Below are 26,942 nucleotides of genomic sequence, written 5' to 3' on the forward strand. Positions count from 1 at the left end.
ACACACAACCTCTCGGTAGCCTCTCCTCTATAATTAATGGAATACATTGATCTAGGCTCTAGTACCTACTACTTACATAACCTTGGGCAAAGTACTTCACCTTAAAGAGCCTCAGTTGATGGTGAGATGTAAATTATTAATTACAGGTAAGTTCTCAGCATAGAGTTTAGCCATAGTAAGGGCTCAGTAAAAGATAGCAGAAAAAAAATAACAAAGCAATTTCTGTTCAGGGAACACAAAAGAGAGATTTGAACATTTCTAATAGTTAACTGAGCTCACAATAGTAACTTCATCTCCACAACAAGCTCTATCTGCCCCAGGGAAAGAAAGCCTTTTAAAAATAGCCAAAAGGATCTCTATTTCTTTCTTTTTTTTTTTTTTTTTGAGGGGGTAGGTGGTATAAGAAGAGGGTAAACTGGGAATTGGAGGGAATGCCCTTATTTGAGGAGGACATAACAGGCACACTGTAGACTGTTGGAGTCATGCAATTAGATTTTAAAATATATCCTTTACTGTCTGAGCATACTATTCATGAAATAGTTGTAGCTATTTCTCATGACTAATCAAGAATAATATGTGGAAACTTGGTTAGCCAAAAAAAATCAAAAACTCTTAAGAGTAAAAACAATCAAATCTGGCACAGAAAATTTTCTCCATTAAAAAAAAAGTGAATAAAAAAATTCCTCTTATAGTCCAATTTTTCTGAAGTTTAAAAATTCCATATTATATCTGAAAACACGTTTCACAACAAAATACAAAGAGCTTAGGCATTAAATATAAAGAATTAAAGCAGAATTTTTCATTTCATATTTTATTAATATAAGACCAAAGGCTTGAGGAATGTAATTTTTTAAATCCTAAACTGATCTTATAAAATATGTATTATGTAAAAATAATTACTGCAGGTATGTGCAATGTAGCCAAGTGTACACTTGTAAACATAATGTCAACTTGCTGACTGTTTTAATGGATATCAGACCAACTCCAACATTGTATGAAAAGAGATAACTGGACGTAAAAAGTTACTCAACCTATTAATTTCCATTTTTAATAACTTGAAAAGAGAACTGGTAGCCATACAGCTAATGAGTAAAATTCAGCTACCATTTCCCAATCTGAAATTTAAATTCCCGAAAGACAGGAAACTTTGTACCTCACAAAGCACCCTGCAAAGGGTAGGGATTCCTAAATATCTGTTTAATAAATGAAGCATGACTTTATAAAATAATATACACTATGAATCTATATAGCCACAAGGAAAGAATTAAAACTTACGGCAAAGGAATTAGAAATATAACTAATTCTTAAGCCTACAGAAGAACCTCTCAGACCCCTACATATCTCAGCCAGGGAGGTGTTTAAGGCAGCCTAAGAAAGGATTCTGTAGCTCCTCTTTATGCCTACAATTCAAATGATTAGGACAAAAGGACAAAGCAGGATAAGTAAAAAAGAAAAAAATTGAGCTTATAATTAATCAATAAAGAACATACATAACAATAACAGCAAACTGAGAATATATGATGGCAGCACTTGGTATTTTACTTACAAGAAATGAGAATCACAATTGCCTTTAATAGTCCATGAGAATGTTTCAAGAGTAAAAATAAAATGGATGGAGGGTCTCTGAAATTCTGTATTAGGTTAGGATCTTACCATTATTGTATTTACAGAATACTTGGCACTAGTGCCTGTACAGCAAGTAATGATTACACATTTTTAAAATTTTAATGTTATACATGTTATCTACCAGTGGATTTTTCTAACTATCTATCTCAGTATATCTCAAGCATATGTAGACAGGTTTAAAATCTTCCACTGAAATTAAATCCATAGGAAACTTCAGCACTTTTAAAAACAAAAATAATTCTAAAGAGCCAAAACAATTCTTAAAGTGTTGGTTGGTGGAGGAAATTCCCTACTAGTTTAGTAAACTGTTTTCCTTTAAGTTTTAATGAATGTTAAAAATTGTGAAGTGACAGTCATCATCTTTAAACGAAAGATAACTGTTATATTTCAAATCTGCAAAATGCAGAGTAAGGAATCAAAGATGTCTATTTAAAAATATACACTACTACTCATGTATTTCCTCAAAAAAACCAGCTAAGAAGTTACCTTTTCCAGAGAACTTTCCCTGATATTCTATTTCCACCAATCGAGCTAATTATTCCCTCCTCTGTGGTACCTTTGTACCTTGTACATACTCTAATTACACTCTTTCAAATTAAACTGTAATTTACTGTTTGCTATAAAGGCAAAAATGTCTTAATTATATCTCTGAATTATTAGTTATTAAAGTAACACATAATTTACAAACCATATTATTTTTATGTCTGTATTTCTGTTTCTCTACAGACATTTATAGCATTTATCCTGTAGAGAAACAGAAATAATGCTAAAGATTCAAATTAAACATTCAAATATTTTTTTTACTCATTTAAGAATACAAGTTAATAGATAAATAGCTTATAAATGATAAATATGAAAATTTTTACTGCTTCTTGGAAAGGAAAGGCTAGTTTCTCTAATGGGAGCATTCTGTATTTTTAAACATGAAGTTAGCTTTGCATTCATTAAAATAGTACATTGGACTCAAATAGAGATCAGGATGAATAAGGGAATGCCTGTTATTGCCCACAAATAGCAAAAAGTGATCAATGAACTTAAAAATGTATTAATAATTTACTAAAATCACTGATAACAAGAAGCATGAAATACAACACCCATAATTTTTAAAAATACCTACAAAGCTTTTCATGACCTCCTCACTAACTCTATATGCACTGCTTCCTCATATCCCCTTCTGCATGAAATGCCCTCCCATACAACTTATCATTTGTCTGTTTCATTTTTGAAAATTTAGTAAAAATGTCATCTCTACCTGGAAACTTTTCTGGACTTTTTCATATTCCCTCTACTCTCTATATAAATAAGGTGTTCTCCTTTGTGCTACTGACAATGCCTTCAGCATAGCATTTTTCCTAATCTTGTTTATGTACATATACATCTCCACACTGAGAACACAGATGTATGTTTTTCAAATCTTTGAGCCTGACACATGACTTGCAGTAACTCAATGAAATGATCACTGAAGGAACAAATAAACATTAATCACAATAAATACAGCATATGTGAATTTATATTTAAATATTGCAAAATTTGTTCTCTACATCCAAAAATATGTCAGGTCTTTAAAGACTATGGGCAAGGCATTTTACTGAGGGAGATCTAAAATAGATTATAAACAGCAGGATAGTTTACGCCTTAACCTTTTCCCCATCTTGAAAAGGGTTGCAAACGTAGGGTTTGCTGCAGAGGTTAAAATCTAATTATGGTATCTGATGATACCATCTAAAAAATAACAGATGCCCCTTATCTTAGGCATAAAAATTACCCTAAATTTGCCTCAGCATAGGCAAAAAATTGTCTGAGGCTATATATACTGATTCAAAAATAACCTTTGTTTTTATTGTTGGGAGAGGACCATATTCTTGCCCAGACCGATTAGAAAAGAATAGATAATAATCTGTCCAGAGCAGTTTAATCCTTCACCTAGTTGAAGTTGATGATTCTATTGCTATGATTACAGTCTGCTGATGAAAGAACTGATGACCGTAACTGAAGGAGAACACACTATCTTTTAGAAAATAGACTTTATGTTTCTAGAGTGCCATATTGAACCATGCACCTTTGGGAACAAACACTAGGTTACTTCATTTGGGGTCCTCAGCAACTAGCTTTAAATCTAAAATATGTGTGGGCGGCAAGCCACCCAGGTGCCAAGGCAAGAGACCGAGGGCATGAGCTGTTCCAGTATAATAAAATATACAAAATAAGAATAGTTATACTAGATATAGATCATAGATATGATTATATATGAATATCATTAATCATTAGTTTGTAGCAATTACTCTTTATTCCAATATTATAATAATCCTTGCTCTACAATCATAACCTAGGAAAAACCAGGCCATACAGAGATAGGAGCTGAGGGGACATAGTGAGAAGTGACCAGAAGACAAGAGTGAGAGCCTTCTGTTATGCCCAGACAGGGCCACCAGAGGGCTGCTTGGTCTAGTGGTAACGCCAGCATCTGGGAAGACGCTCATTGCCAAGTGGACCGTAGTCTAGCGGTAGCATCAGTGTCAAGGAAAAACACCCACTACTTAGCAGACCGCGAAAGGGACTCTCCCTTTGCCCCGGGGAGTTTAGAGAAGACTCTACTCCTCCACCTCTTGTGCCTGCAGTTATCCTGAGGCCTAACTGTCTCCCTGTGATGCTGTGCTTCAGTGGTCACGCTCCTAGTCCACTTTCATGTTCCATCCTGTACACCTGGCTCTGCCTTTTAGAAAGCAGTAGCAAATTAGTGAAAGTACTAAAAGTCTCTGATATGCAGAAATAATGGTGTAAGCTGTCTCTCTCTCTCCTCTCTCTCTCTGCCTCAGCTGCCAGGCAGGGAAGGGCCTCCTGTCCAGTGGACATGTGACCCACGTGACCTTATGTATCACTGGAGATGGCTCACAAGCCTTACCCTGCCCGTTTGTCTTGTATCCAATAAATATCAGCACAGCCTGGCATTCAGGGCCACTACCGGTCTCCATGTCTTGGTGGTAGTGGTCCCCCCAGGCCCAGCTGTCTTTTATTTCTTTGTCTTATGTCTTTATTTCTACAATCTCCCGTCTCCGCACATGGGGAGAAAAACCCACCGACCCTGCGGGGCTGGACCCTACAAATATGACAGGTGCTCAATCAATGTTTGCTGAATAAAAAAATCCTACCTGCACAGCTTCATCACGTGCTTGCTTTTCTTCCTGCCTTCTCTGACGCTCTTCCTGTAGCTCATTAAGCCTCTGTTCATATTCCTTCAATTTTGATAAAACATCATGACGTTTATTCTGGGCTTCAAGGGTATTTATAAAGGCAATTTCATTTACCTTTAAAAAAACAAAGAAGGTAAGGTTCAGATCAAGTTAATTCTAGGGCACATTACAAAAATAAGAAATCTAACAACAGTCAGGCTGGGCATGGTGGTTCACGCCTGTAATCCTAGCACTTTGGGAGGCTGACGAAGGCGGATCACCTGAGGTTGGGAGTTCGAGACCAGCCTAGCCAATATGGTGAAACCCCATCTCTACTAAAAAAAAAAAAAAGAGAGAAAAAATAGCCAGGCGTGGTGGCAGGTGCCTGTAATCCCAGCTACTCGGGAGGCAGAGGCAGGAGAATTGCTGGAACCCAGGAGCCAGAGGTTGCAGTGAGCCAAGATCGTGCCACTGCACTCCAGCCTGGGTGACAGAACAAGACTCCATATCAAAAAAAGAAAAGAAAAGAAAAGAAAAGAAAAGAAAAGAAAAGAAAAGAAAAGAAAAGAAAGAAAGAAAGAAAAGAAAGAAAGAGAAAGAAAGAAATCTAACAACAGTCTTCATATAATAACATGAACCAGTGGTAACGCATGGAACAAAAAAAAATGAAGGAATTATTGGTCTTTTCTTTCAATATTTACCTCAAAATGGATAATAATCCAGTGTGTATAAAAAATCCACAGGCCTTAGAAAGAAGTGATTTAGAGGCCTGCCACTGAAAACATTTTTAAGTGAAGAAACAATTTTAAATTCTTATACAGACCATCTTATAAAGTTCTGCTTAATAACAGTGTAATTTGCAACTACACAAATTACACAAACATTGAAATAGGTATGCTCACGTTATTCTAATGAGTTTGAGAGGACAAAATGTAAAATAAACAACAAATTACTTTTCTTCAACATATAATGAATGAGTGACAATTAGATACAAGGTACTGAACTATACATTGCATCCTTAACTTCACATATATTGATCCTTAATAGTCAAGTTTTGCTAGAAAGTACAGATATTATGAGTAAAGGACAGCTAATGATAAAGGTCAAAAATCAGGTAGGATCAACCCTCTCATTCTTGAAAGCCAGAGGGGAGGGTATGCTACAGTTAAAATGGTAGAATGAAGTAGGGAAGTGAACACTAGAGACAACTGTCTTTGATAGCCACAGACTACAGGAATCCATGCTGGATGGAACAAAACCAAAGTTAAGATACTTTATAAATCTCAGAAAAGTTTGAATACAGATCCAACTAAGCTTTCCCAATCTCCATGCCATGATACCACTTTTATAAGCACTTTAATAAGTAGATTAATCACAGAAACATCCTTCAAACTGTACTGAAAGTACTCAAAATATAAGATAGGCCAGGTGTGGTGGCTACGCCTGTAATGCCAGCACTTTGGGAGGCTGAGGCGGGTGGATCACAAGGTCAGGAGTGCAAGCTAGCCTGGCCAAGATGGTGAAACCCCGTCTCTACTAAATATACAAAAATTAGCCGGATGTGGTGGCAGGCACCTAATCCCAGCTACTCAGGAGGCTGAGGCAGAGAACTGCTTGAACCCGGGAGGTAGGGGTTGTAGTGAACAAAGATCGCACCACTGCACTGCACTCCAGCCTGGGCGACAAAGCGAGATTCCATCTCTCTCTCTCTCTCTATATATATATATGATAAACAAGTATGCTCAAGGAAACTTTATTCAGACTATATCATAAACATAATCAAAATGAAAGAAAAAGTAATGGGACCTAATACACTAAGCAAAATTTTTACAATAAAATAAAACTCACAAGGGAAAGAGTATGCAAAAGTCAGATTAAACAACTCAATCTTGGCAGGGTGCAGTGGCTCATGCCTGTAATCCCAGCACGTTAGGAGGGCCAGGCGGGAGGATTGCTTGAGCCCAGGAGTTCAAGATCAGCCTGAGCAATGTAGAATGACTATCTCTATTAAATATAAATATAGATATAGATATAGATATAGATATTTAGCCAGGTGTGGTGGCGTGCAACTATAGTCCTAGTTACTTGGGAGGCTGAGGTGAGAGGATTGCTTGAACCCAGGAGTTGGAGGCTGCAGTGAGCCATGATCGCACCACTAAACTCCAGTTTGGGCAACAGAGTGAGACCCTGTCTCATTTAAAAGAACAGCAACAATTTGGAAGAAAATAATAACCTGTGGCCAGGCACGGTGACTCACACCTATAATTCCAGTACTTTGGGAGGCCGAGACAGGCAGATTGCCTGAGCTCAGGAGTTTGAGACCAGCCTGGCCAACACAATGAAACCCCATCTCTACTAAAATACAAAAAAAAATTAGCTGGGCGTGGCAGCATGCGCCTGTAATCCCAGCTACTTCGGAGGCTGAGGCAGGAGAATCGCTTGAACATGGGAGATGGAGGTTGCAGTGAGCCAAGATTGTGCCACTGCACTCCAGCCTAGGCAACAGAGACTCCGTCTCAAAAAAAAAAGAAAGAAAAAAAGATAAGAAAAGAAAATAACCTAACAAACAGCAGAAAATTCATTAGACAAACTTGGTAACACTGAAGAATGTGACAAAAACATGAATTTAAAGAAGCAAAGGAAAGATGATAAAACAACATACTGTAGTATGTCCTTATCCACAGGGAATACATTCCAAGACCCCTGGTGGATGCCTCAAATCACAGACAGTACCTATATAGTCAGCCCTCCATATCTGTGGGTTCTGCATCCATGGATTCAATCAACCATAGATAAAAAATGTTTTTTAATGGGTGATTGTGTTTGTACTGAACATGTACAGGCTTACCTCAGAGATATTACAAGTTTGGTTCCAGCCCACCACAATAAACTGAGTATCGCAATAAAGGAAGTCACATGAATTATCAAATTTCCCAGTGCATATAAGTTATTTTTACACAACACTATGGCCTATTAATTGTGCAACAGCATTATGTCTAAATAAACAATGTACGCACCTTAATTCTAAAACACTTTTTCTAAAAAATGCTAATGAACATTCGAGCCATTAGCAAGTTATAATCTTTTTTTCTGGAGAGTCTTGCACTGATGTTGATGGCTGCTGACTGATCAGGGTGGTGGTTGCTGAAGGTTGAAGTGGCTGTGGCAATTTCTTTTTTTTTTTTTTTTTTTTATTATACTTTAAGTTTTAGGGTACATGTGCACATTGTGCAGGTTAGTTACATATGTATACATGTGCCATGCTGGTGCGCTGCACCCACTAACTCGTCATCTAGCATTAGGTATATCTCCCAATGCTATCCCTCCCCCCTCCCCCCACCCCAAAACAGTCCCCAGAGTGTGATATTCCCCTTCCTGTGTCCATGTGATCTCATTGTTCAATTCCCACCTATGAGTGAGAATATGTGGTGTTTGGTTTTTTGTTCTTGCGATAGTTTACTGAGAATGATGATTTCTAATTTCATCCATGTCCCTACAAAGGACATGAACTCATCATTTTTTATGGCTGCATAGTATTCCATGGTGTATATGTGCCACATTTTCTTAATCCAGCCTATCATTGTTGGACATTTGGGTTGGTTCCAAGTCTTTGCTATTGTGAATAATGCCGCAATAAACATACGTGTGCATGTGTCTTTATAGCAGCATGATTTATAGTCCTTTGGGTATATACCCAGTAATGGGATGGCTGGGTCAAATGGTATTTCTAGTTCTGGATCCCTGAGGAATCGCCACACTGACTTCCACAATGGTTGAACTAGTTTACAGTCCCACCAACAGTGTAAAAGTGTTCCTATTTCTCCACATCCTCTCCAGCACCTGTTGTTTCCTGACTTTTTAATGATTGCCATTCTAACTGGTGTGAGATGATATCTCATAGTGGTTTTGATTTGCATTTCTCTGATGGCCAGTGATGATGAGCATTTTTTCATGTGTTTTTTGGCTGCATAAATGTCTTCTTTTGAGAAGTGTCTGTTCATATCCTTCGCCCACTTTTTGATGGGGTTGTTTGTTTTTTTCTTGTAAATTTGTTTGAGTTCATTGTAGATTCTGGATATTAGCCCTTTGTCAGATGAGTAGGTTGCGAAAATTTTCTCCCATTTTGTAGGTTGCCTGTTCACTCTGATGGTAGCTTCTTTTGCTGTGCAGAAGCTCTTTAGTTTAATTAGATCCCATTTGTCAATTTTGGCTTTTGTTGCCATTGCTTTTGGTGTTTTAGACATGAAGTCCTTGCCCATGCCTATGTCCGGAATGGTAATGCCTAGGTTTTCTTCTAGGGTTTTTATGGTTTTAGGTCTAACGTTTAAATCTTTAATCCATCTTGAATTGATTTTTGTATAAGGTGTAAGGAAGGGATCCAGTTTCAGCTTTCTACATATGGCTAGCCAGTTTTCCCAGCACCATTTATTAAATAGGGAATCCTTTCCCCATTGCTTGTTTTTCTCAGGTTTGTCAAAGATCAGATAGTTGTAGGTATGCGGCGTTATTTCTGAGGGCTCTGTTCTGTTCCATTGATCTATATCTCTGTTTTGGTACAAGTACCATGCTGTTTTTGTTACTGTAGCCTTGTAGTATAGTTTGAAGTCAGGTAGTGTGATGCCTCCAGCTTTGTTCTTTTGGCTTAGGATTGACTTGGCAATGCGGGCTCTTTTTTGGTTCCATATGAACTTTAAAGTAGTTTTTTCCAATTCTGTGAAGAAAGTCATTGGTAGCTTGATGGGGATGGCACTGAATCTGTAAATGACCTTGGGCAGTATGGCCATTTTCACGATATTGATTCTTCCTACCCATGAGCGTGGAATGTTCTTCCATTTGTTTGTATCCTCTTTTATTTCCTTGAGCAGTGGTTTGTAGTTCTCCTTGAAGAGGTCCTTCACGTCCCTTGTAAGTTGGATTCCTAGGTATTTTATTCTCTTTGAAGCAATTGTGAATGGGAGTTCACTCATGATTTGGCTCTGTGTTTGTCTGTTGTTGGTGTATAAGAATGCTTGTGATTTTTGTACATTGATTTTGTATCCTGAGACTTTGCTGAAGTTGCTTATCAGCTTAAGGAGATTTTGGGCTGAGACAATGGGGTTTTCTAGATAAACAATCATGTCGTCTGCAAACAGGGACAATTTGACTTCCTCTTTTCCTAATTGAATACCCTTTATTTCCTTCTCCTGCCTGATTGCCCGGGCCAGAACTTCCAACACTATGTTGAATAGGAGCGGTGAGAGAGGGCATCCCTGTCTTGTGCCAGTTTTCAAAGGGAATGCTTCCAGTTTTTGCCCATTCAGTATGATATTGGCTGTGGGTCTGTCATAGATAGCTCTTATTATTTTGAAATACGTCCCATCAATACCTAATTTATTGAGAGTTTTTAGCATGAAGGGTTGTTGAATTTTGTCAAAGGCTTTTTCTGCATCTATTGAGATAATCATGTGGTTTTTGTCTTTGGCTCTGTTTATATGCTGGATTACATTTATTGATTTGCGTATATTGAACCAGCCTTGCATCCCAGGGATGAAGCCCATTTGATCATGGTGGATAAGCTTTTTGATGTGCTGCTGGATTCGGTTTGCCAGTATTTTATTGAGGATTTTTGCATCAATGTTCATCAAGGATATTGGTCTAAAATTCTCTTTTTTGGTTGTGTCTCTGCCCGGCTTTGGTATCAGAATGATGCTGGCCTCATAAAATGAGTTAGGGAGGATTCCCTCTTTTTCTATTGATTGGAATAGTTTCAGAAGGAATGGTACCAGTTCCTCCTTGTACCTCTGGTAGAATTCAGCTGTGAATCCATCTGGTCCTGGACTCTTTTTGGTTGGTAAACTATTGATTATTGCCACAATTTCAGCTCCTGTTATTGGTCTATTCAGAGATTCAACTTCTTCCTGGTTTAGTCTTGGGAGAGTGTATGTGTCGAGGAATGTATCCATTTCTTCTAGATTTTCTAGTTTACTTGGGTAGAGGTGTTTGTAGTATTCTCTGATGGTAGTTTGTATTTCTGTGGGATCGGTGGTGATATCCCCTTTATCATTTTTTACTGTGTCTATTTGATTCTTCTCTCTTTTTTTCTTTATTAGTCTTGCTAGTGGTCTATCAATTTTGTTGATCCTTTCAAAAAACCAGCTCCTGGATTCATTGATTTTTTGAAGGGTTTTTTGTGTCTCTATTTCCTTCACTTCTGCTCTGATTTTAGTTATTTCTTGCCTTCTGCTAGCTTTTGAATGTGTTTGCTCTTGCTTCTCTAGTTCTTTTAAATTGTGATGTTAGGGTGTCAATTTTGGATCTTTCCTGCTTTCTCTTGTGGGCATTTAGTGCTATAAATTTCCCTCTACACACTGCTTTGAATACATCCCAGAGATTCTGGTATGTTGTGTCTTTGTTCTCGTTGGTTTCAAAGAACATCTTTATTTCTGCCTTCATTTCGTTATGTACCCAGTAGTCATTCAGGAGCAGGTTGTTCAGTTTCCATGTAGTTGAGCGGCTTTGAGTGAGATTTTTAATCCTGAGTTCTAGTTTGATTGCACTGTGGTCTGAGAGATAGTTTGTTATAATTTCTGTTCTTTTACATTTGCTGAGGAGAGCTTTACTTCCAACTATGTGGTCAATTTTGGAATAGGTGTGGTGTGGTGCTGAAAAAAATGTATATTCTGTTGATTTGGGGTGGAGAGTTCTGTAGATGTCTATTAGGTCCGCTTGGTGCAGAGCTGAGTTCAATTCCTGGGTATCCTTGTTGACTTTCTGTCTCGTTGACCTGTCTAATGTTGACAGTGGGGTGTTAAAGTCTCCCATTATTAATGTGTGGGAGTCTAAGTCTCTTTGTAGGTCACTCAGGACTTGCTTTATGAATCTGGGTGCTCCTGTATTGGGTGCATATATATTTAGGATAGTTAGCTCCTCTTGTTGAATTCATCCCTTTACCATTATGTTATGGCCTTCTTTGTCTCTTTTGATCTTTGTTGGTTTAAAGTCTGTTTTATCAGAGACTAGGATTGCAACCCCTGCCTTTTTTTGTTTTCCATTTGCTTGGTAGATCTTCCTCCATCCTTTTATTTTGAGCCTATGTGTGTCTCTGCACGTGAGATGGGTTTCCTGAATACAGCACACTGATGGGTCTTGACTCTTTATCCAACTTGCCAGTCCGTGTCTTTTAATTGGAGAATTTAGTCCATTTACATTTAAAGTTAATATTGTGATGTGTGAATTTGATCCTGTCATTATGATGTTAGCTGGTGATTTTGCTCATTAGTTGATGCAGTTTCTTCCTAGTCTCGATGGTCTTTACATTTTGGCATGATTTTGCAGCGGCTGGTACCGGTTGTTCCTTTCCATGTTTAGCGCTTCCTTCAGGAGCTCTTTTAGGGCAGGCCTGGTGGTGACAAAATCTCTCAGCATTTGCTTGTCTGTAAAGTATTTTATTCCTCCTTCACTTATGAAGCTTAGTTTGGCTGGATATGAAATTCTGGGTTGAAAATTCTTTTCTTTAAGAATGTTGAATGTTGGCCCCCACTCTCTTCTGGCTTGTAGGGTTTCTGCCGAGAAATCCACTGTTAGTCTGATGGGCTTCCCTTTGAGGGTAACCCGACCTTTCTCTCTGGCTGCCCTTAACATTTTTTCCTTCATTTCAACTTTGGTGAATCTGACAATTACGTGTCTTGGAGTTGCTCTTCTCGAGGAGTATCTTTGTGGCATTCTCTGTATTTCCTGAATCTGAATGTTGGCCTGCCTTGCTAGATTGGGGAAGTTCTCCTGGATAATATCCTGCAGAGTGTTTTCCAACTTGGTTCCATTCTCCGCATCACTTTCAGGTACACCAATGAGACGTAGATTTGGTCTTTTCACATAGTCCCATATTTCTTGGAGGCTTTGCTCATTTCTTTTTATTCTTTTTTCTCTAGACTTCCCTTCTCGCTTCATTTCATTCATTTCATCTTCCATTGCTGATACCCTTTCTTCCAGTTGATCGCATCGGCTCCTGAGGCTTCTGCATTCTTCACGTAGTTCTCGAGCCTTGGTTTTCAGCTCCATCAGCTCCTTTAAGCACTTCTCTGTATTGGTTATTCTAGTTATACATTCTTCTAAATTTTTTTCAAAGTTTTCAACTTCTTTGCCTTTCGTTTGAATGTCCTCCCTTGGCTCAGAGTAATTTGATCGTCTGAAGCCTTCTTCTCTCAGCTCGTCAAAATCATTCTCCATCCAGCTTTGTTCCGTTGCTGGTGAGGAACTGCGTTCCTTTGGAGGAGGAGAGGTGCTCTGCGTTTTAGAGTTTCCAGTTTTTCTGTTCTGTTTTTTCCCCATCTTTGTGGTTTTATCTACTTTTGGTCTTTGATGATGGTGATGTACAGATGGGTTTTCGGTGTGGATGTCCTTTCTGTTTGTTAGTTTTCCTTCTAACAGACAGGACCCTCAGCTGCAGGTCTGTTGGAATACCCTGCCGTGTGAGGTGTCAGTGTGCCCCTGCTGGGGGGTGCCTCCCAGTTAGGCTGCTCGGGGGTCAGGGGTCAGGGACCCACTTGAGGAGGCAGTCTGCCTGTTCTCAGATCTCCAGCTGCGTGCTGGGAGAACCACTGCTCTCTTCAAAGCTGTCAGACAGGGACATTTAAGTCTGCAGAGGTTACTGCTGTCTTTTTGTTTGTCTGTGCCCTGCCCCCAGAGGTGGAGCCTACAGAGGCAGGCAAGCCTCCTTGAGCTGTGGTGGGCTCCACCCAGTTCGAGGTTCCCGGCTGCTTTGTTTACCTAAGCAAGCCTGGGCAATGGCGGGCGCCCCTCCCCCAGCCTCGCTGCCACCTTGCAGTTTGATCTCAGACTGCTGTGCTAGCAATCAGCGAGATTCCGTGGGCGTAGGACCCTCCGAGTCAGGTGTGGGATATAGTCTCGTGGTGCGCCGTTTTTTAAGCCGGTCTGAAAAGCGCAATATTCGGGTGGGAGTGACCCGATTTTCTAGGTGCGTCCGTCACCCCTTTCTTTGACTCGGAAAGGGAACTCCCTGACCCCTTGCGCTTCCCAGGTGAGGCAATGCCTCGCCCTGCTTCGGCTCGCGCACGGTGCGCGCACCCACTGGCCTGCGCCCACTGTCTGGCACTCCCTAGTGAGATGAACCCGGTACCTCAGATGGAAATGCAGAAATCACCCGTCTTCTGCGTCGCTCACGCTGGGAGCTGTAGACCGGAGCTGTTCCTATTCGGCCATCTTGGCTCCTCCCGGCAATTTCTTAAAATAGGACAACAACGAAGTTTGCCACATTGATGGACTCTTCCTTTCCTCAAAGATTTCTCTGTAGTATGTGATGCTATTTGATAGCATTTTACCCATAGTAGAGTTTCATTCAAAATTGGAGTCAATGCTCTCAAAACCCTGTTACTGCTTTATATTAATTTTATGGAATATTCTAAATAATTTGTTATTTCAACAATGTTCACAGTATCTCCACCAGGAGTAGATTCCATCTCAAGAAACCACATTATTTGCTCATTCATAAGGAATAACTTGGATGCGAGGGGGATCTGGCTGTAACATCTGTCACCCCATTGATCGCCAGGGTTGATTCAGCTGATCTGGCTGGCTAAGCAGGTGTCCCCTTCCTCCCTCACTGCTCCATGTGCGTCCCTCCTGAAGCTGCATGCTCGGTCAAAGAGGATGACCATCCCTGATAGAGGACAACTGGTCTTTGATCAAGGAATATGAGTAGCTGTGCTCCCCTGCTAGAATCTCCAAACAACTTCTCAAGAGGTATCTCGTTTATTTAATTTTTGTCATAAGACTGCAGCAATTCAGTCACATCAGCAGGCTCACTTCTAATTCTCATACTTTTGCTGTTTTCACCACATTTGCAGTTGCTTCCTTAACTGTCCTCTTGAACCACCAAAAATCATCTGTGAGGGTTGGAATCAATGTCTTCCAAATTCCTGTTAATGTTGATATTTTGACTCCCTCCCATGAATCACAAATGTTCTTAAAGCCATCTAAAATGGTGAGTCCTTTCCAGAAAGTCTTAATTTCCTTTGCCCAGATCCATCAGAGGAATCACTATCTATGGCAGCTATAGCTTTATAAAATGTATTTTTTAAAAACTAAGATTTGAAAGTTGAAATTACTCCTTGATCCATGGACTGCAGAGTGGATGTTACGTTAGCAGGCACGAAAACACTATTCATCTCCTTGTGCTCTCTCCATCAGGGCTCTTGAGTAACCAGTGCATTGTCAGTAAGCAGTAAAATTTTGAAGAGTCTTCTTTTCTGAGGTGGAGGTCTCAACAGTGGATTTAAAATATTCAGTAAATAATGCTATAAACAGATGTGCTGTCACGCCAGCTTTGTTGTTCCATTTATATAGACAGAATAGATTTAGCCTAATTCTTAAAGGGCCTAGAATTTTCACAATGGTTAAGGAGCATTGGCTTCAACCTGAAGTCACCAGCTGCATTAGCTCCTAATAAGTGAGTCAGCCTTGACTTTGAAGATTTGAAGCCAAGCTCTGAATTCTCTATAGCTATGAAAGTCCTAGATGGCATCTTCTTCCAAGAGAAGGTTCTTTCATCTGCATTGCAAATCTCTTGTTTGGTGCAGCAGTCTTCATCAATTATCTTAGCTAGATCTTCCTTCAGCTTCTATGTCAGCACTTATTGCCTTACCTTGCACTTTTATGTTATTGAGACGGCTTCCTTCCTCAAACCTCAAGAATCAACCTCTGCTATCTTCAAACTTTTCTCCTGCAGCTTCCATACCTCTCTTAAACTTCATAGAACTGGAAGTCGTCGGGATCTTACTCTGGATTAGGCTTTGGCTTAACGGAATGTTGTGGCTGGTTTGATCTTCTATCCAGACCACTCGAACTTTCACCATATCAGCAATAACCTGTTGTGCTTTCTTATCATTCATATGTTTACTGAAGTAACACATTTAATCTTTCTCAAAACTTTTCCTTTGCATTTACAACCTGACTGACTAGCATAAGAGGCCTAGCTTTCAGTTTATCCCAGCTTTATTTTTTTCTTTTTGTTTTTCAAGACTGGGTTTCACATCACCCAGGCTGGAGTGCAGTGGCTCACTGCAGCCTCACACTCCTGAGCTCAAGTGATTCGTTCACATCAGCCTCTTGAGTGGATGGGACGATAAGCATGTGTGACCACATCTGGCTAATTTTTAAAATGTTTTGGTAGAGATGGGGTCTTGCTAAGTTGCACAGGCTCTAGCCCAGTTTTTGACAAGCCTTCCTCAATAAGCATTATCATTTTCAGCTTTTGATTTAAAGTGAAAGATGTAAAACTCTTCATTTCACTTGAAGACTTAGAGGCCACTCGTGAACCCGGGAGGCGAAGCTTGCAGTGAGCCAACATCGTGCCACTGCATTCCATCCAGCCTGAGCAACAAAGCAAGACTCTGTCTCAAAAAAAAAAAAAAAAAAGACTTAGGAGGACACTGTATGGTTATCGATTAATAACCAATTAGCCTAATATCAATGCTGCTGTGTCTCAGGGAATAAGGAGGCCTGAGGATAAGAAATGGGGGAATGGCCAGGTCAGTGGAGCAGTCAGAACACACAAAACATTTATCAATTAAGTTTGCTGTCATATATGAGTGTGGCTCATGGCACCCCAAAACAATTACAATAGTAACTCCAAAGATCACTTATCACAGATCACCATAATAAATATAATAATTAAAAAATCTAAAATATTATGAGTCACCAAAGTATAACACAGAGACATGAAGTGAGCACATGTTGTTGGAAAAAATGGCAAAAATAAAGACTTTGCTTGATGCAGGATTGACACAAACATTCAATGTTTTAAAACTCAGTAAGTATCTTTGAAGCCCAATAAAGTGAAGCAGAATAAAACAATGCATGCCTGTACAGACATTTTTTCTTGTCCTTAACCCCTAAATAATACAGTATAATGACTATTGCACAGTATCTACATTGTATTAGGTATAAGTAATCTAGAGGTGATTTAAAGTATACAGGAGGATGTGCATAAGTTATATGCAAATACTATACCATTTTATACATGGGATTTGAGCAACCATGAATTTTTGTATCTTCAAGAGGCCCTGAAACCAATCCTCCACAGATACTGAGGGATGACTACATACATTGTACAAATTTATTTTTCCTTCTTCACAATGTCACAAATAGAAGATTCATTCTTACCACTGATTTCAGTAACCTCAGCATAAGATTTATTTCCTTTCCTTAGTAAGTTGAGAACTTTCACTCTTTCATTTAAAGGAAGCACTTTACAACTTCTGTTTGGCATATCCATATTGCTAGCATCACTCTTCTTGTGCTTTGGGACCATTAAATAAAATAAAGGTTACGTGAACACAAGCACTGTGATACCATGACACTCCACCTGATAACCAAGATGGCTACTAACACACCAATGAGCAGATAGCATATACAGCATGGATATACTGGACAAAGGAATGATTTACGTCCGGGACATAACTATACCAAATTTCATCACGGTACTCACAACAGTACACAATCTGAAACTTATGAAGTGTTTATTTCTAGATTTTCCATTTCCTATTTTTGGACTGTGATTGATGAGGGTAGATGAAACCACAAAGACCAAAACTGCAATTAAGGGAGGACTACTGTCTTATTTGATAAAGGTGATTCGTGAGCTAAGGAAACAAACAGAGTACAAAAGTAACACTATCACAGAATTACTTAAATTAGAAAATGCATGGTACACAACAGATAGTGTAAAAACCAACCCCAAATAATGGGCCAGGCACAGCTGCTCATATCTGTAATCCCAATGCTATGGGAGGCCAAAGCAGGAGGATCACTTGTGACCAGGAGTTCGAGACCAGCCTGGGCAACATAGCAAGACCTCCATCTCTACAACAAATTTAAAAAATAAGTCAAATTTTGTGGCACATGCCTATAGTCCCAGCCACTCAAAAGACTGACTCAGTAAGATCACTTGAGACCAGGAGTTCAAGGCTGTAGTGAACTATGATCACGCCACTGCACTTCAGCCTGGGTGATAAGAGTGACACCCTGTCTCTACTTAAAACAAATTACTTCTAGAGGAAAAACTTTTGATAATCACAGTTATTGTAGATTTTTACAGTGAAGATGAATGGATAACAAGCCTTGAATACAGAGAACATGACAAAATGACCTAATATAAAGATAAAGATAAACAGTATCTATGTAGTTAAGAAAGGCAACAGAAAATATTCCAACATAAAATACAGGAAATGTTTAAAGATTAAGACAACTTACATTACTTCATAAAAAATTGACTCAGAACATCACCATCAAGAATATCCTTATTAAATCATAAAACATTAAGAAAGAACAATAATTTTTCAAGCTTCCATGCAGTAAATGTAAGTCACCTACAAGAAAGAAAATTCAGTGTAGACTCGGGCTTCCCCACAGAAATAACTAAGATAATGGAATAATGTCTTGAAGTTCTGAAGGAGAGATATTGTGAATCATAAATATGATCTCAAACCAACATATAATTCAGGTAGAAATGCCACAGGCCTAAAATATGTAAGAACTCAAGGGACAGAGCATATATGAGCTTTTCCTAGAAAAAAGTTTTTTTCTTAATAAAATCCAGCAAACCAAAAGATAAAACAACTCATAAATGAAGAATTGGTAAGCAATGAGTCGATTTACATATACAAGGAAAACTGAACTGAGGAATTTAAAGTTACAGAGGAAAACGTAAATTTGATCAACTTTAACAAGAGAAAAATAATAAAACTATGAATAATTATTGTGGAAAGATTAGGATGATATATGAGTGCTAATTTTCTCATCTCTTTTTAGCAAGGGTTCCCTAAAAATGTTCAGAAATTAAAATGAAATTGAATAAATACAACTCCAAACTCTCAATACGTTTCATATTTTATTATCTCAAAAAATTCTTATGAGAATGAATTCTTGTGATTAACACGATAAACTCAAGAATTTCCTCAATTTCACTTCCATTTCATCTCCTTCCCTTAAAATGGAACTAAAATAAAGATTAATACATCTTACTAAGAAGTATCATGTATAGCATAATTCTATTTTATAAGATTATCCATTCATGCAATCTGAATATAATAATAGGAAAATGTCTGAAACAGTGTCTACCTAATGTTAATGGTGGCTATTTCTGAGGGTAGGATTGAGTTTCCTTTGCTATGTTGCTTAAATTCTTCAAAATAAAAATGAATCACTTTTAAAATAAAAATATGGCCACTATTTTAAATACAATATAATGTTAAAGAAATCTACAGTAATGGATTTATACTTAGGCTTGAAGACCATAAAAAGTCCCTGAAGGTTTTTGGACTGAGAGGCATTACAATACCCTCCAGAAAGATTAATCTGGAGGGAGGAGGAACAAAAGGGAAGAATATCAACTGTAAATATTTAGGAGGGAGATAAAAATAAACTGGTGGCAGCTGCAATGGAAAATGTAGCTGCCTACAGAGTTAGAGAACTGCAGGTGTATGTATACATAGGACTCCAAAGAAGATGTCAGAAAAAATTAGCTTATCTTTCTGGCTGATACACAAAAAGCTGTCAAGAAGAGATTAAAAAGAAAAGTGAAATGAAGTAAATGAATACAAGTTTTCCAAATCTAGGTTAATGGGTGACTAGTTATTATTATCATTATCTGAAATATGGAATTCAGTAAAGCAGTTGGTTTGGGATAAAGGAGATGGTGAGCTGATGAGTTCCACTCAATACAAGCACCAAACAATAGGCAATTGAGTCCAGAGCTCAGTTGAAGGTAGGGCTAAAGATTCAGATTTAGAAATCACTGCAGAGAAGACACTGAAGCAATGGTAGTGACTGTGATACTAAAGAAGAAGAGTAAGTGAAGTGAAACTTCATTTTTCAGTTACGTTTAACTAACAAAATAAAGAAGGGAAGACAGTAAAGGATTGGTTAGAGAGTAGAGAGAAAATTAAGATAGTGCAGAAGTTTTCTAGAAAAGGATGCCTGATGCTGTTCATATGAAGTGATTCAGAAAAGTCTTTTAAACTCAGTGAAAACAGAGAAATATTCTCAAAGGCAAATATAGTTGCAGAAAGGGGAAAATCATATAAGGAATTAAGGAAGACATGGGTGATCAGGTATTAGAAACAAGCTCAGGCCACTATTTCTCAGAAATTTGGGGATTTACAAAAGTACAAAATAGGTAATCTGTAAAACAGGTGTACAAAAGTAGGTAATCTAGAGGAAGAAAGCAAAGGACCAGGCACAAGAATTTAACTGATAAAAAAAACAATTCCAAGAGCAGCAAAGGGGACAAAAATAGGACCCACAGCACAAGGAATAAGAAACAGGTGTCTTTTCCTAAAAAAAAAAAAAAAAAAGAATAAAAATAAACAGCAGTTATTGCTAGACATGCTGCAACTGAAAATGAGTCAATGAGACCATTAAGAAACTGAAAATGAAAGTCAATATAAGACTATTAAATAATGGACTATGATCTAATATAAAATCAGGTTTTGAATAACTCAGGCTGCAATATTAATCACCATCAACAGAATACTAGCTAATTTATTTTCAATCACCTATCTACCTAAGAAAGAACTAAAGGATTTGAAATGGCCATTAATTTATCCCAAGGACTCATAAAAAGCATACATGGAAAAAAAACATCTTGAGTATGTAACAGGACTAAAATGGTACATGGTCTCAAGGAAACTACACTTATAGTAAAATTTAAATTAAAAAAATTACTGGATTATTAGTACTTTTTGATTAGTAACAGAACAACAGAAATACATGAGACTTCAGAAAGAAATAAGTAGAATATTTCTTCTATAATTCTAATATTTTACTAAGTGCTTTTGTTATACCAAAGATGACATTAACTGCTTCACAACATGCATAATCTAACTTAATACTTACAGTAATTGACATGTAGGTAAAATTATTCCAATTTTAAAGATGAACAAATAGGCTCAGAGAGGTAAAATAATACCTAACGATATTCAGCTACTAAGTGGCGGAGTCAGAACCTAAGTACAAGTTTATCTAACTAAAGAGACCTCGGTCGTCACTATGATAATAAAAATACTTTTGAATAAGGAAAAAAATACCGTGTCTATTTTCTTTGTAGAAATGGAATACATGTCCAGACAGGATTTCACAGTTTATTGAACTGAAAACGGTGACAACTGAGAGCACCAACAGGTGAGCAAGTGGTAGCAAGGTTTTAAAACAGTATTTACATTAGCAAGAATTTTAGTACAGACTCTTAATTCACTTATCATGAATTATTCTGCCAAAAGGCTACTGAAACTGATAAGCTGTTCTGGCAAGGTTTCAGGATATAAAAATCAATGTACAAAAATCAGTAGCATTTCTATCCACCAATAATGCCCAGGAAAACAGTCAAATCAAGAACACAATACCATACAAAATAGCCAAAGAAAATGGAATACCTAGGAAAATACAGCTAACCAAAGAGGTGAAAGAACTGAACAAGGAGAATGACAGAACACTGCTGAAAAAAATCAGAGATGACACAAACAGAAAAACATCCCATGTGCATGTATTAGAAGAATCAGTATCATTAAAATCGCCATAAGCAATTTACAGATTTGATGCTATCCTATCAAAACACCAGTGGCATTCTTCACAAAATTAGAAAAAAAACTATTCTAAAATTCATATGGAACCAAAAAAGTGCCCCAATAGCCAAAGCAATAGTAAGCAAAAGGAACAAAGCTTGAGGCATCACATTACCCAACTTCCAACTATGCCACAAGGCTACAGTAAACAAAACAGCATGGTACTGGTACAAAACAGACACACAGACCAATGGAACAGAACAGAAAATTCAGAAATAAAGCTGCACATCTACAACCATCTGATCTTCAACAAGGTCAACAAAAACAAGCAATGGGAAAAGGACTCCTTCTTCAATAAATGGCACTAGGGTAACTGGTTAACTATATGCAGAACAACAAAACTAGACCCTTACTTTTAACTACATACAAAAATTGACTTAAGATGGATTAAAGATTTTAAATGTAAGGCCTCAAACTATAAAAATCCTAGAAGAAAACCTAGGAAATACCCTTCTTGACATCTGCTTGACAAGTCAATTTTGGCTATATCTCCAAAAGTAATTGGAACAAAAACAAAAGTTGACAAGTAGGGCCTAATTAAGCTAAAAATCTTCTGCACAGCCAAAGAAACTATCAACAGAGTAAAAAGACAACCTACAGAATGGGAGACAATATTTGCAAACAATGCATCTAACAAAGTCTAATATCCAGGATATATAAGGAACTTAAATCAACAAGCAAAAAAACAAATAACCCCATTTTTAAAAATTAGCAAAAGACATGAATTGACATTTCTCAAAAGACATACAAGTGTCCAACTAACATGAAAAAATTCTTAGCATCATTAAGCATCAGAGAAATACAAATCAAAATCACAATGAGATACCATCTCACACCAGTCAGAATGGCTATTATTAAAAAGTTAAAAAACAAGAGATGCTGGCAAGGCTACAGAGAAAAGGGAACGCTTATACACTGTTGGTGGGAATGTAAATTAGTTCAGCCACTGTGGAACGCAGTGTGGCAATTTCTGAAAGAACTTAAAACACAGCTACCATTTGACCCAGCAATTCCATTACTGGGGATATACCCATTGGAAAACAAATTATTATACCAAAAAGACATGTGCAGTCGTATGTTCACTGCCATGCTATTCACAATAGCAAAGACATGGAATCAACCCAGGAGTCCATCAATAGTGCCTATCAATAGACTGGATTAAAAAAAACGTGGTACATATACAACATCGAATACTATGCAACCAAAAGAAGAATGAAATTGTATCCTTTGCAGCAACATAGATAGAACTGAAGGCCATAATCCTAAGTGAATTAATGCAGGAACAGTAAACCAAATTTTCTCATTTGTAAGTGGGAGCTAAACAATAAGCACATATGGACATAAACATGGGAACAATAGATACTGCAGACTACTCGAAGTAGAGAGGGAAGGGAGAGAAGGTTAAAAACTACCTAGTGACCTGTAATCCCAGCACTTTGGGAGTCCGAGGTGTGGATCACCTGAGGTTAGGAGTTCAAGACCAGCCTGGCCAAAATGGTGAAACCTCGTCTCTACTAAAAAAAAAAAAAAAAAAAAAAAATTAGCCAGGCGTGGTGGCGTGTGCTTGTAATCTCAGCTACTCGGGAGGCTGAGGTGGGAGAATCGCTTGAACCCAGGAGGCAACTGTGTCAGTGAGCTGAGACTGCACCACTGCACTCCAGCCTGGGTGACAGAGTGAGACTCCATCTCAAAAAACAAAACAAAACAAAACAAAACAAAGCAAAACAAATTTGCCTATGGAGTACTATGCTCATTACTAGGGTACAATATATCCATGTAACAAACCTGCACATGTACCCCGTGTATCCAAAATAAAAGTTGGAATTTTAAGAAAAAGAATTAAAAGAACTATAAATGGTAGCTGATCTCCTCATGTAAAGATACCCAGGAGTTGACCATCCATCTCTATGGAAATTATTTAAACTGTGATAAATAATTAGCTTAATTTGCTTATAAAAGTCACTTTGGCTTAATAAAATCATATTGAAAGTAAGTATATCAAGCAATTAGACAAGTCAAAATGTATGTAAGTCATATGACAAAATATCACAAAATGAGAATACTAAAGTAATAAGTACAGTGATAAAATCAAAGCCTTTGGAACCAGAAAGATCTGGATTTAATTCTGCCTTTCTGATCATCAATAATCTACCTTCAGACTGTCCCTCGAAAACAAAAAGATAAAAATACTAATAATACATAGATCAGAAATTCCACTTCCAGCCATAAGTAACAGGATGAGATTTACCCTTGCACTTTAAACAACAAAATTGGACAAATATACAAAATATCTAAATTCAATTAATGTAATACACCAGATCAATAGAACAGGGACAAAAAATATAGTGTAACAGCAGTAGATGGAGAAGAAGCATTTGACAAAATCCAATATCCCTTCATAATAAAAACACTCAACAAACGATGAATAAAAATGAACTTCCGGCCGGGCGCGGTGGCTCACGCCTGTAATCCCAGCACTTTGGGAGGCCGAGGCGGGTGGATCACGAGGTCAGGAGATCGAGACCATCCTGGCTAACACGGTGAAACCCCGTCTCTACTAAAAATACTAAAAAAAAAAATTAGCCGGGCGTGGTGGCGGGCGCCTGTAGTCCCAGCTACTCGGGAGGCTGAGGCAGGAGAATGGCGTGAACCCAGGAGGCGGAGCTTGCAGTGAGCCGAGATCGCGCCACTGCACTCCAGCCTGGGCGACAGAGCGAGACTCCGCCTCAAAAAAAAAAAAAAAAAAAAAAAAAAAAAATGAACTTCCTTGACCTGATAAAGGACATATAGTTGTCCCTCAGTATCCATGGGGGATTGATTCCAGGATCCACCATGGATACCAAAATCCACAGATGCTGAAGTCCCTTAGAATTGATCCTCTGCATTCACGGATTCAACCACCTATTGATTGAGCTGCAGGTGGTTGAATCTGCACATGCAGAACCCACAGATACCAAGGCTCAACTGTATATGAAAACTCTACACTTAACATCATACTTGATGAAAGATTAAATACATCTAGGAAGATAAGGAATAACAAATGGATGTGTACTCTCACTACTTCTATTCAACAATATACTACAGGTTCTAGCCAGAGCAATTAAACAAGAAAAAGAAAACAAAGACATCCAACTGGAAAGCAAAAGCAAAACAAACTATATTTGCAGATTATGTGATCTTGTTTATGAAAAATCCTAAATAATTCACTAAAAAGCTATTAAAACTAATGAAGGAGTTCAAACAAGATTACAAGACATAAGATCAATACATAAAAATTGATTGTATGTCTACACATTAGCAATGAATAATCAAAAATGAAATTAAGATAACAATATCATTTATAAGTGCATCCAAAAGAACACTTATGAATAAATTTAAACAAAGCAGTGAAATACTTGTATGTTAAAAACAAAACAATGCTGAAAGAAATTAAAGAAGACAAATAAACAGAAGAAAATTCCACGTTCATAAATTAGAAGACTAATATTGTTAAGATGGTAATACTACTCAAAAGGATATAAAGATATGTAATCCCTAACAAAACGCCAATGGGCTTTTTTGCAGATATGAAAAACCAAACCTCAATTCACATGGAATGGCAAGGTACACTACATTGGTACATCATGTTTGGTGGGGACAGGGATATCAAAGTTGGAGGACTCACTGTTCCCATTTCAAAGCTTACTAAAAAGCTACAGTAATCAAAATAGTGTGGTATTGGCATAAGGACAGACATACAGACTGCAATGGTTTGGCTGTCTGTCCCTTCAAACCACATGTTGAAATGTGATCTGGCCAGGCATGGTGGCTCACATCTGTAATCCCAGCACTTTGGGAGACCAAGGTGGGCAGATCACAAGGTCAAGAGATCAAGACCATCCTGGCCAAAATGGTGAAACTCCATCTCTACTAAAAATACAAACAATAGCTGGGTGTGGTGGTGTGCACCAATAGTCCCAGCTACCCAGGAGGCTGAGGCAGGAGAATCGCCTGGACCCAGGAGGCAGAGGTTCCAGTGAGCCAAGACCGCACCACTGCCCTCCAGCCTGGGGACAGAGCGAGACTCCGTCTCAAAAAAATATATATATGTAATCAATATGTGAAACACTAATTGCCAATGTTGGAGGTAGAGGCCTAATGGGAAGTGTTTGGGTCATGGGAACAGATCCCTCATGAATAGATTAATGCCCTCAGGGGAGAGTGGTGAGTTCTGCTATATTAGTTCCTGCAAAAGTTCCCTCAAGAGCTGGTTGTTCACAAGAGTGTGGTACCTCCCTCCTCTCTTACTGCCTCCTCTTTCACGATGTGATCTGCACATGCTGGCTCTCCTTCACCTTCTGCCATCAGTGAAGTCAGCCTGAGGCCCTCACCAGAAGTAGATGATGGTGCCATGCTTTTTATACAGCCTACAGAATAGTGAGCTAAATAAACCTCTTTTCTTTATAAATTACCCAGCCTCAAGTATTCCTTTATAGCAACACAAATGGGCTGAAACAGACCAATGAGAGGGTTTGTCTCTTCAACAAACGGTGCTGGGAAATATGGATATTCTTTTTTTTTTTCTTTTTTTTTTTGAGACGGAGTTTTGCTCTTGTTGCCCAGGCTGGAGTACAATGGCGTGATCTTGGCTCACAGCAACCTCTGCCTCCCGGGTTCAAGCCATTCTCCTGCCTCAGCCTCCGGAGTAGCTGGGATTACAGGCATGTGCCACCATGCCGCGCTAATTTTGTATTTTTAGTAGAGACAGGGTTTCTCCATGTTGATCAGGCTGGTCTCGAACTCTGGACCTCAGGTGATCTGCCCACCTCGGCCTCCCAAAGTGCTGGGATTACAGGCGTGAGCCACCGCGCCTGGCCGAAATATGGATATTCTTATGCAAAAGAATTAAGTTGAACCCCTACCACAGATCATACACAAAAATTAACTCAAAATGTCTTTACAATTTAAATATAAAAATCTAAAATCACAAAATCTTAGAAGAAAACAAAGAGGTAAATCTTCATGATCTTGGATTTGATAATTATTTCTTAGCACCAAAAACTAAGCAACAAAAAAAGAGAAATACATTGGAATTTGACAACATTAAAAACTTTTATGAAAAGAACATTATCAAGAAAGTGAAAAGGCAACTTGCAAAATTAAAGAAAATATTTGCAAATCACAAGTTTCATAAGGATCTAGTATCCAGAACATACAAGGAACTCGTATAACTAAACAACAAAAAGACAAACTGCCCAGGTAAAATGTGAGCAAAGGATTTTGAACAGAGATTTTTTCCAAGAAGATATACAAATGGCCAAAAAGTACATGAAAGGATGCTCTACAGTATTAGTCTTTGGGGAAATAGATAAATTTCTTGAGTGGCACAAATTATATAATAGAAACAGATAATAGGAATAGCTCTATGTAAATTAAAGAAATAAAACTTTTAGGCAAAAATCTTCCCACAAAGAAAACCCCAGACCCAGATAGCTTCCTTGGTAGATTTTATAAGAAAAAAAAATTAAACAATAAATTGTACCAATTCTAC

The 26,942-nt window shown here is 38.1% G+C and overlaps 1 protein-coding gene across 13 annotated transcripts in view; it reads right to left on the reverse strand.

Annotated features, from left to right (window-relative positions):
- The window catches only part of SCAPER (S-phase cyclin A associated protein in the ER), a 556,007-nt gene that overhangs the window by 374,124 nt on the left and 154,941 nt on the right, over nucleotides 1–26,942 (reverse strand). For all 13 annotated transcript variants that reach the window (XM_063699056.1, XM_063699058.1, XM_063699055.1 and 10 more), the window contains one exon: nucleotides 4,776–4,931. In XM_063699056.1, the coding sequence (XP_063555126.1) occupies nucleotides 4,776–4,931 (156 nt within the window). The remainder of the gene's footprint in view (nucleotides 1–4,775; nucleotides 4,932–26,942) is intronic.

Source organism: Gorilla gorilla, chromosome 16 (assembly GCF_029281585.2).
Source record: "Gorilla gorilla gorilla isolate KB3781 chromosome 16, NHGRI_mGorGor1-v2.1_pri, whole genome shotgun sequence".
Lineage (NCBI taxonomy): Eukaryota > Metazoa > Chordata > Mammalia > Primates > Hominidae > Gorilla > Gorilla gorilla.